Source organism: Apis florea, unplaced genomic scaffold, assembly GCF_048593485.1.
Source record: "Apis florea isolate Af1SG1 unplaced genomic scaffold, ASM4859348v1 contig_3772_pilon, whole genome shotgun sequence".
Taxonomy (NCBI): domain Eukaryota; kingdom Metazoa; phylum Arthropoda; class Insecta; order Hymenoptera; family Apidae; genus Apis; species Apis florea.
In genome coordinates, this window is record NW_028256845.1 from 750,944 (window position 1) to 763,105 (window position 12,162).

Consider the following 12,162-nt stretch of genomic DNA (forward strand, 5'->3'; position numbering starts at 1 on the left):
TAAGAAAGATAATAAAATTGATCAAATAACAAAATTGTTTCTTGAGCGCGTAAATTTTATCAAAGTACTGTAGAAAAGGAGAGTAAGTATTAAAAGAAGGATAGAAATATGGTAAAAATTACAGAACTAGTGCCATCTTCAGTGTATAAATGAAACTAGATGTAGACAAAGAGAGTAAATACGAAGAAAAGGACAGAGATAGGATAAAAATACTGACATCAGCGCCATCTTCAGTGTGCCGCAAATGAAACACACAAATAAAGGATAGAAAATAGTTAAAGAAGGATAGAGATAGCATGAAAGTAACCCTCAGCGCCATCTCTTGACTGTTAAAGGTATCTTTAAAATAATAATAGACCAGGTTGTGCCATCTATCGAGAAATTACTTTACTTCTGTTTTAGATATTTCTAGTTCCTTTCAACAGGTGGCTCTGATTTTCATTTCTTACGCTGTTTTATCATATTTTTTGAGAAATGTCTTTGATTTTGAAGAAATGTCGCTATATTTAATTCTTACTCTATTTTATCCTATTTTAAAAAATTTTAACCAAAAACTAAAGCAATCTTTATTAAAAATAAAGATAATTAAATTTTTAATTAAGATATTAATTTCATTTTTAATAATTCAAAATGATTAAAATAAGAAGTTTCAAATAATATATTATGTTGTATTTAATTAATAAATTTTTTTTCCTTAACATCGTATTTATTTTTTACGATTATATGCTAGCGCCTTATTACTTATTTTTCAATAAAAAATAAAGAACATTGTTAAAATTGGCATTTTATATTATGATTAATAACATGAATAAAATTTTAGCCAAAAATTAAAACATTCTCTATTACAAATGAAGATATTTAATCAATAGGTTAGACAAGGAGAGGAAATAGAAAGAAAAGGACAGAGATAGGATAAAAATATTGAAATCAGCGCCATCTTCAGTGTGCCGCAAATGAAACACACAAATAAAGGACAGAAAATAGTAAAAGAAGGATAGAGATAGCATGAAAGTAACTCTTAGCGCCATCTCTTGATTATTAAAGGTATCTTTAAAATAGAATAATAGAGGTGGTGCCATCTATTGAGGAACTAATTTAATTTTGCTTCTGGTGTTTCTAATTCCTTTCGATAGATGGCTCTAGTTTTTATTTCTTACACTGTTTTACCGTATTTCTTGAAGATGTGTTTAGCATTCAAGAGATGGCGCTAAGAGTTTCTTTTATGCTATCTATCCTTTTTCTACTATTTTCTGTCCTTTATTTGTGTGTTTCATTTGCGGCACACTGAAGATGGCGCTGATTTCAATATTTTTATCCTATCTCTGTCCTTTTCTTTCTATTTCCTCTCCTTGTCTAACCTATTGATTAAATATCTTCATTTGTAATAGAGAACGTTTTAATTTTTGGCTAAAATTTTATTCATGTTATTAATTATAATATAAAATGCCAATTTTAACAATGTTCTTTATTTTTTATTGAAAAATAAGTAATAAGGCGCTAGCATATAATCGTAAAAAATAAATACGATGTTAAGGAAAAAAAATTTATTAATTAAATACAACATAATATATTATTTGAAACTTCTTATTTTAATCATTTTGAATTATTAAAAATGAAATTAATATCTTAATTAAAAATTTAATTATCTTTATTTTTAATAAAGATTGCTTTAGTTTTTGGTTAAAATTTTATAAAATAGGATAAAATAGAGTAAGAATTAAATATAGCGACATTTCTTCAAAATCAAAGACATTTCTCAAAAAATATGATAAAACAGCGTAAGAAATGAAGATCAGAGCCACCTATTGAAAGGAACTAGAAATATCTAAAACAGAAGTAAAGTAATTTCTCGATAGATGGCACAACCTGGTCTATTATTATTTTAAAGATACCTTTAACAGTCAAGAGATGGCGCTGAGGGTTACTTTCATGCTATCTCTATCCTTCTTTAACTATTTTCTATCCTTTATTTGTGTGTTTCATTTGCGGCACACTGAAGATGGCGCTGATTTCAGTATTTTTATCCTATCTCTGTCCTTTTCTTCGTATTTACTCTCTTTGTCTACATCTAGTTTTATTTATACACTGAAGATGGCACTAGTTCTGTAATTTTTCCGTATATTTATTGTTAAGTCCATATATCATATTCTATGTATGCTGCCACTATATTCCGTAAAAGATTATTGATTGTTTCGAATTTTTACCGACTTTGCTATATTGATATTTTCTACAAAAAAGATGGTATTATATTTTTTAGCTTATCTGCAATATGTAAAGCTATTATAAAAGAAATTGCAACAAAATAATTATATGTTTCCTGTATCTAGATATCTTTATAATTTATATTTAATATAGAGGAATATTAATAAGATCTGCAAATATTCATTATAAATTAAATACAAATAAATTAAATATTTGTTCGAATAGCTGTCTTTTCCAAAGTTTGTTTAAATATTATTTTATAAATAAATTATATTATGTAATGTAAAAATCCTCATTAATTAAATACTGTAATATCTTAATAAACATTGAAATCTTTGAATATACAAAGTGTATATACCAAAATATTGAATTATATGAATATTTTATTAGACTGAAAATAATCATTGCTGTAGATAATTAGCAAAGCATTCTCTAATTGATAATATATATTAATAAAATTTCGAATAATCATGCAATATATCAATGAATCATTAATTAATTGATTATAATTTTGAATTTAGATTAATTAATATTTGAATATCTATCAAAAAAAAAATTGATTGATAAATAGTTGTAAAATAAATTTCGAAATTTTACTTGAAAAATTATTCCAATTATTCAATTATTTCCAAATGATTTATCTATTTTATTATTTTAAACAACAATAATAAAAAAATAAATTACAATATTTTTTTAAAATTTCGAATATAATATCGAATACAAATTATTTTTCCATGTGTTGAAACAATACATTAAAATTAAAAATATCATTAACTATAGCATATATTCTCCTATAATATGACCTGAATAAAGAATAAGCGTAATTATTGCAACGATTATTAATCTTAATACAAATACTCTATTATATTAGGATTTAGAATAGATTGAAGTTTGTTGACCTATTAAAACCGAATAAAAATCTTTAATTGATGGTTTTTTCTTGAACATCAAACTATTTAAATGAATTAAGAACAAACTAACTTGGTCATCAAAGATCCATTATCTACCGATCAATAAGTGAATTGGTAAAGCATCGACCACTCGTTGAATAATTAAAAATGTATTATTTATTATTATTTTAAATTTGGAAAGAAGAAAATTGAAAAAATTTTATATTAAAATTAATTTCAACATGTCTCAATTATTTATGATTTAAATTCAAATACTTTTCCCTTAGTTTATAGTTCTGGAAAATAAATTTTAATATAATTTGTGAAATTAATGACAGAAACTGTAATTTCAACTATTAAGTAGAAGATGAGATTTTATCAAGCGTCGTATCTGACTAATTACGTGGTTTATTCACTTAAAACTTGCGCAAGTCTGTAAATTTTAAACTCGCCTTAAAATCGCGTAAAAATTGAAAAAAAAAAAAAAGAATTTACTTGAAGTAATTATACTTTTTACTGCATCATATGTACTATGAAAATGCAATTATACCTATCAGCTATGATCAGGTCAGAGGATACTAGTTTTACGTGGGAGAATATCAGAAAGTATGAGATAATATCAAGTTTAAATAATAATGTATAGTAAATTTTCACGTTGCGTATCTATAATGTCGATATATGATGGAAATAAATTTAGATTACGTAACATTGGATGATTGAAAAAATTATCATTAAGTAGAAATTTTAATCAACTAATGACACAACCACTTAAAAAAAGGAATAATTAAACGACTTAAATCGTTTTTCTTCATTGTTTGCCCATTAATCATCAAACGATATTTATCATATTATTAAAATAAAGAAAAAAAAGAAAGAAAGAAAGAAAATGGATTCTTTCCCTTTAAAACTTAATTTTTTAATTTTCAGATTAAAAATTCCATCACACGTACAAATTTCCTCTCTTTCCTCTTGTACACGGATCGAATCATGAATTCTTAAAAATTTCAAATTTTACACAATTACAATCCTCCGAACATTCATAGAGGAGGAAAACAAAGAGAAAAACGATATTTTATTCATATCGTGCAAGCATATCTTATCTGAATCTTAAATAATATCAAGCACATCAACAGAGAGTTGAAACAGAGAATCAAATGAAATATTTTCCATGTTACATACCCTGGACTGGACCGCGTAATAATTCTTCTGTTGCTTCCGCCAACAATTGAGCACATGAGAGGAGGAAGAGTCGTGACAATGCTCCGAGCATTGTTCCTGTCGTCCCTCCCCCTTCTTCGTGCCAGGTGGGTCAGGCCAACGATCCAGGCTGCTCCAGTATTTCCCTTTCCGTTTCACAGCATAATAACGATACACCACTATGGTCATCGCGACGACCAAGGCCAAACCGGTACCAGCTGCCGCACCGAAGATCGCCGAGGAAACCATCTTTCTCCTCGCTCCTCACTCTCCTTTCCCACTTCTTTTCCCCTTTGCGAATTGTCGCCACGGGTTAGTCTCTCCACCCTCGACACCCTGAAAAACGTCGTCTCCATTAGATCGGAAGAAAGAAAGTTTCGAAGAAAGGATTGATTAGATTGTGCTCGATGTTGCGCTACTTTTCCTTCTCTTCTTTTCTTCTTAGAGATTCGGATGACTTTATTGGTGGAGAAATTTGGCGTAATATACCTTTTCAAGGTGTTTCTCTGAGACGAATGAGAATACGTGTCTCTCGTAATTTGTGCAATTTATTCGAGAGAAAGAAGGCTTGTTTGTTCGTTTTGAGGGAATTATTCGTTTCTTGTAAGCAATAATATATGATAATACGACACGAGTACATGAAACATTTATAACGAGGATGCACAAATGTTATTTTCGGATAATGAGAGAATATGCAATTTCGTTTAATACCTGATCGAAGGGGATAAGAGTTTTCTAGTTAACTTCATCATTAAACCACTACCATCAATTTAATCAACTATGGAATTTTTATATTTTCCATAAAGATGTTTTATCAAAAACAAGATATCAATATGTGGAATTATCTTTACAAAGTGAATGTGATTAATCTTTTTTGATATCTTTTTTCTTTTTCTATTTGAACTTTGAATTGGATCGTTCATCAAATTCTATACATTTATTTAATATATCACTTGAACGATAATTCTTATTTCATTATTAAATATAATTTCATTCAATATTCGTCTGAATCACAGGGAGAATCTTGTATCGCAATTTTCCATTCCATCAAATTTTCAAGATATAATATTTCCTTTTAAACTTCATCCATATTGTATATATTTCGCTCTGTATCGTACGAATGATCATAATCCATTTCACCAACTTAGATGAAAAATGAGCGGGGAGAAGGGTTGGGTTTGAAGAAGAGAATTACGGTTTTCGAGCTTCAAAGGTCAAAGTTTAGTGGTAAAGAACAATGAAGAACATCTCTGGCAATGTTACGATCAAGTTTACGAGGGTTTCCCCCGTAACGCAGTCGACCATTTGACGTGAATGCGAGGAAGACAACTAGACGCTTGTGTCGAAACTTACGAGCTCGTCATGTTTTTGTTATTCTCGTGTCGAATTCGAAGGGAAAATCTCGTTGTCATATGATATAAGATTGTCGTGTGCTGTTATATGTAAACAAGTGTCTGAATATGAAACTTATTAATTATTCAATGTTTTTACAAATATTTAAAGAAAAATAGAAATTTCAAATTAAATATTGTATATTAAAGATATATTAAATAATATCTTTTAAGCTATTTTTCAAGCTGAAGTCATTCAGAAGTTGACATTCTGTTCTTGTTTTCACAAAACTGTTTATTTCGCAATCATCTTTGAAATTTAATTACTTTTTAAATAAATAAAAGAATCATAGACGAATTATAGGAATTATTTCATTTCAGTGATTTCGTTCGAATTTCGAGAATTCATGTTTGTTGGCCCATCCTGTGCCATCCCTCTTCGCTTCGTCATCGAATTTTGACATTTATCGTGCAATTTCCCGATCGAATAGGATCAGCAGCTTCCTCACCGCGCACATGCACGGTCCAAGGGCAGCAACTTTGGAGAAGCTTGTTCAACTCTGACGTTGACATCTTAATTCCACGCGTGTATATCCGTGGATTAATCTATTCACGTTGCTATGGTGATGCCTCGTAGGCGATTTCGAGTCGACGGGAACCGTTGAAGGATGATAAAAAGGGAACGTGTGCTCCCCTTGGACCAAAAGTTGAAGATTTGGACGAAATATGGAAATGGAGATGGAGGGTGGAAAAAGAAATTGGGATGTTCGTTTTACTATTTTTGAATTTTGAACGGAAATTTTTTTTTTTTTTTGTTTCAAGTTGTTCTGTTTTCAAATCATTTTTTCCCTTCATTATTCCTTTTCTCTCTTTACTTTTTCCTCTCCCCATATTAATTCTTCTCCTCTCCTCCATTTTCATTATCCCTTCTCTCTTCTGTATTTTTCTTTTCTATATCACTTCTTCTTTTCTCTCTACTTTTATCTTCTCTTTATCTCCATTGTATTTCTCTTTTTTTATTTTTCTTTCTTCCCCTGTTCCATTAATCCTTTAATAATCCCGTTTTTCTTATCTGAATTGGAAAAATAGATAGATAGGTAACAAGAGAGACAGAGATAGATAGAGAGAGAGAGAGTTTCATCACATTAAACATGTAATATCACGCATAGTATCGGACAATATAAACACAGCTCGCGATATTTGACGAGGACTAAAGGTTCGATTAAACGTTGCAATCGATATCTCTTGTTAATTGAGAAAAATCAATGGCCTAAATATCGTTCGGGAATATCCGATTTCAAGTGTTTCACGTGTCACGTGCGTGGTCGAGCGTGGAGTTTCAATTTCCTGCAATTTGTTGATCGGGAGAGGGAGAGAAAACTTGAATATTTCACGCGATAAAATAATATTGGACACGAATAATGTATGTTTTAAATTGTTAATGATGAGATCGATATTGGCAAAGTGTTACGAATATTATTTTCCTGTTGTAGACTTTTACATAAATTTTTTTCTCATAAATTTGAAAAGGGAAATTTTAAGGCTCTTTATGCTTAAAATGAATTGAAATTTAACTTTTAGTCTCAGTATGATGCGTTATTTTTGAGTTTATGTTAATATGCATACATATTTTTTAAATTTAAAAAGAGAATTTTAAGATAAATTTATGATGGTTTCATATGATAGATAAATAAAATATTTGTGATAGGTTAAATTAAAATTTAATTTCAAACAAGAAAATTTTTTAAAAAAATTTCTTTGATTTCTTTTAATAAGTTTATTCGTTTGGAAAGACAATCTTTATATTGTGAGATATTAATTTAAATCAATAATTTCATTCACGTTCCCTAAATTTCAGAATTAATATTCAGAATTAAAATTAATCGAAATTCGATATCCGTGCTAATTCGATAAATATCAAAATTCTGCAGGAACTTCGATGAATTTCTCTTGACTTTAAATGTATATATCCTATACACATAGTATCGATTAAGTCGATTCTATAGATGCAATTTCATTACCATTTCCTTGGATTTCACTTCAAATAGATTAGATGAATTTGTATTTTATCAATAATATGATGGAACAAAATTCGTAAAATAATATTTAGAAAGAGATTTGAAAATGGAAGAATTAATGAAATCATTCGAAACGATCAGGAATTGAAATATCAAGCTCACATTTTCTGTTTTAAATTTCATAAAATAAAACTTGCAAATATTTTTATTTGCTTTTCTATTTCCTTCTATTCCTCTTGACAATTGTGAAAACATAAATTCCCTTGTTTTATTCCAGATTTGTATCATCATCAAAACACGAAAGGTCTTATTATCTCGTCGACCATTATTCGGTATCAACTGTAATATCAGAGATGAGAATAATTCAGAAAGCATTAAACGAACGTTGACAATACGTTTATCGAGTGGAAATAAAACATTATGTTGAAAAACAGTACGGTCTTTTTTGATATTTCTTCCGAGTTTACTCATTCATAAACAAGTGAAAATTTTATTTTTCCAGCAGAGAGGAATTTTATTTCCCTGATGCATTGCATAAAGCCTTTGGATTCTCTGTAGGTATATCATATCACGTAGGTGTAACAGTGTCGTACAAAGGAAAAAATATGTATTTGCGCTACGAAAGTTCCCCACGTGTCTGTAATATCCAACACAATCCTTTCAATTGAAAAGATTTGATTTTCATGATCACGAATTCTTAAAAAAATATATATATATGTGTGTGAAAAAAATAATGAGATAAAAATTCTACAGCTTCAAGAAATTGTTTCATTTAACACGTTCGTTGTGTAAATAATCTCGGATGAATCAATACGTGCTAAATAATAGTATTTGTATACGATATAAAATTAGTGAAAGAAACAGATTAAAGAAGTAAGAAAATATCCAAAATAAAATATATCTTCATTAATACCAAAGAGTAAAAATGAGATAAATATGTTAAGTAATAAAAGAGATGAGATTTATAGGATTAAACTTTTATGTGTATAAAATTTTTTACAAAATTTCAAAATTAACTTTATATAATTTAAAAAACAAATTAATTTTTAAAGATATCGTTATAAATTCTATTATAGATTCAATTTATTTTTTACCATATATTCTCCTTCTTTCAAAACTTTTTGTTCAAAAAATTATTACAACAATTTGCTAAAATTATCCACAGATGTATTTAAAAATTAAAAATCATAATTTTATTATAAATAATAAACATTCTTTTTAAGTCTTTTCAAGCACAAAAAAAATCATCAATATTAAATATCATAACGCTGCATGATCGTGACAAATGAAGCAAACAAACGTGATTAAACCATCGTCACAAAAAATACTTCATTTTTATGAAAATTGGACCATAAAATAATTTGCACGGTCGATTGTGCTTGAATCGAGATTATATGATAAAATGGACACAACAGATCTACGAAGAAAAATAACTCCAACTATAAATTTTTAACGTAATGATTCCAAATGATTGAATTAAGAGGAAGAAATAAAGGTGGCCAAAGACAAAGCCTTTTTTAGAACATTAATTTATCAACGATAGACATAGAAAAGTCAGAGAATTATTTGCCACGAATTATTTGTTTTTAATGTCCTCCATCAAAGTGTTTGATACGATTCAAACTCCGTTTTATCGCGACGGTAATCAAAGGCAATTTATCATTGTGTTTACGCAGTTCGATCATACAGCCACTTTTGTTGAAGTGTGGGTTAACCGAACTTGCGAAAAGTGGTTAATTAAAAGTTGAAGGTTTCATAATTTGTACGAGTACGTAAATAAATTGTATTTTTTGTATGTAGTGTGATAAAATCGATACTCATTATCGATAAAAATTAATTGGAAATTAAACGTGAATTGAAAACGAATGAGAGAGAAGCAAATGAGAAATCGATCGATAAAAATATTTTGTATTTCAAAAAAAAAAAAAAAAAAAAAAAACTAAAATTTCTATAGTTATAAAGTTGAGGAAACAATCATGAAATTGTTTCAAGGAATGGATTTTCAAGTGAAATATCGATTCATCAATAAAACGTAAAAAAGAATTAAAAACTTTTCTCGTTTCATTTGTTACTAAACTGTTTAATCGTTTAAATGCCTGTTGCTGGGTTAAGTTTTTAATTGCTATGATGAAGATAGTAATCGTGGAAAAATAAAATTTTTCATTGCAACAGCATTGAATTAATTAGAATGCAAAATAATTGTTGGTAATTGAATATTCTACCACATCTTAACCACATACCGCAATAACAATTTACAATGTGCTAGTTATTTTATTTGTCTTTGAACTTCATTGTGTTATAAATCATTGAATTCGTTAAAATTCGTCACACACATTATATATAAAAAAGAGTATATTAACTTTTGATTTGAGATTTTAACGTGATGTTCCAACTCTCTTTTATTATATTTAAAAACTCAAAACCATTTTTGTAATTTTTGTGTAATATCGTTATTACACTGATGTAAAACGTGTACATCTCATATATCAAATATTCAATATTTTATCTCTAAAGAAATGAAAAATAATCGCAAACTTCAAAATGCAAATATCTAGTTTAAAAATTTCCTCCTTAAAATTTCAATAATATTCGAAGTTATCTATTAAAGAAACCCAAATGAAAGAGAATTTTGAACAAAGATCAATAATAGGGGAGAATTAATTAAAGGATCTGGAAATTTACGATTATTTCTGCCTATCTCGATTTCATTCCGACCTTCTTCTCCATTCGAATATTTAATCGTGATTACGCCTCAAGATCATCAAGGAAGAAAGTAAGATATATCGATTCTTCGTTAAATACTGTAGCTTGTTCTCTATCGGATTTTTAGGTCTTAGATAATCCATCGCGAAACATTCTCTCCTATATCTGGAGATTAAACATTTCGAGAAATTAAAAATTACATCGTGGCTCAATAATGAATATCGAAGCTCGAATGTTGTACGCGCAAATTAACTCGAAGCTTGCTTCATGCGATTAAACTTGGTGAGCGTGAAATGTAATTGTGAATGAAAGAAGAGTAAAAGAGAATCGAGGATTGTAATTTGATATGTTTGGGAGAGATGTGATTATTTAATTTGTCTCTATTAAAGAAATTTGAATTATCATGATTTTGTGAGATTATTGATATTAATTTCATAGATTTAAATAATTAAATTATTTAATTATCCTGACTAGAAAAATTATTTCTTTCATTACGTGAAGAAGTAATAACATTAATCTATTCGTGCAATGCTTTATTACTTTGTAAGGAATGATTGAATTGAATGACTTTGTGAAACGTAAAAAAGGAAATTGTACGGAATTTAGAAAGCTTCGTACATATCCATTTCGTATGTTGTTATAAAATATATAAAATGTATATGTATAAAAATGTATAAAATATGTATGTAAAAAGAATTATGATAAGAGACATCGTTTTGAATCGAGACACGTTTCTAGTACATGATATTCTTTATACACATAGATTTACAGAGTTGGCGGAAGTATATTCCAGGCAACAAGATAGGTCGTGACAGGAATTTTCTACGTATAATATGTATATATTTGTAACTTAGGTTTACATCTTAATAATAACAGAATTAATCTCATTTTGTTGAATAATTCTTATTAATTCGTATACGAATTATACTATGAAATCAAAAGAATTCATTTTTTTCAGAAATAAATATTTATAAAGAATAATACAGAAATGTAATTATTTACAGATTTCTTCATTTTAATAGAAATTTTCGAAGTTTTATAAATTTTAATGTGAATATAAATACTTACTTAAATAATTCAATAAAACTTAAAAACATATGATTAAATGAATTGGAATTATTTTTAAATAATTACGAGTACAATTTCCTTAAATATTAAATTTATAATAAAATTTATAATAGTTATATTTTAATATGTGAAGGAACGTAAAATTTTTTATTTTTCTCGTGCAATTTTCATTAGATTAAAAATTTTATGATACATTTTTTTCCGTTATTTCTCTGAATTTCTCAGAATTAAAATTTATGAATTGCATGAATTCATTTAATTTAACTAAACTTTCGCTTTTGTACACAACTCTTTTTCAAAATTCATTTTCCTCTTGAAACATTAATTGTTATATTATTATCTTTTTCGCGATATAATTACTCGTTCTTTCTTTAAAAATTATATATTTATTTATATTAAATTGCTCAAAATATGCATATCAAATCTGATGATAAAATCTTCTAATGTAATATATATTAATATTAATAAATTAAATATTAATATTAAATGTATCATGTCCAATTTTATTTTATTACGTAATCGATACAAAGAATGACGTATTATGCAGCGATAAAATGTTAATATTCAAGATATTAACATTCCAAAAATGTCTGGTTGAAAAATTTAATTTCGATATTGACGTTGCTATATAATTGTGCTTAACTTCGCACCGGAAAACTGCTTGTTAAAAGAATTCAACTCATTACGTATTCGGAACGTGACTGAAAATCAAGATGCAGGATAAGAAAATTCTCGAGTGAGAGATATATTTCA

General features: G+C 27.7%; 1 protein-coding gene and 1 long non-coding RNA gene across 6 annotated transcripts in view; one reads left to right on the top strand and one right to left on the bottom strand.

Annotated features, from left to right (window-relative positions):
• Sytbeta (Synaptotagmin beta) overlaps positions 1–12,162 on the bottom strand; it is a 119,788-nt gene that overhangs the window by 53,940 nt on the left and 53,686 nt on the right. For all 5 annotated transcript variants that reach the window (XM_086915303.1, XM_086915302.1, XM_086915300.1 and 2 more), the window contains one exon: positions 4,272–4,625. In XM_086915303.1, coding sequence (XP_086771429.1) covers positions 4,272–4,538 — 267 coding nt within the window. In that variant the 5' untranslated portion in view covers positions 4,539–4,625. The remainder of the gene's footprint in view (positions 1–4,271; positions 4,626–12,162) is intronic.
• On the top strand, positions 7,644–8,401 carry LOC147656419 (uncharacterized). Its single transcript, XR_015294493.1, has 2 exons — positions 7,644–8,071; positions 8,144–8,401. It is a non-coding gene; the product is annotated as an uncharacterized LOC147656419 (long non-coding RNA).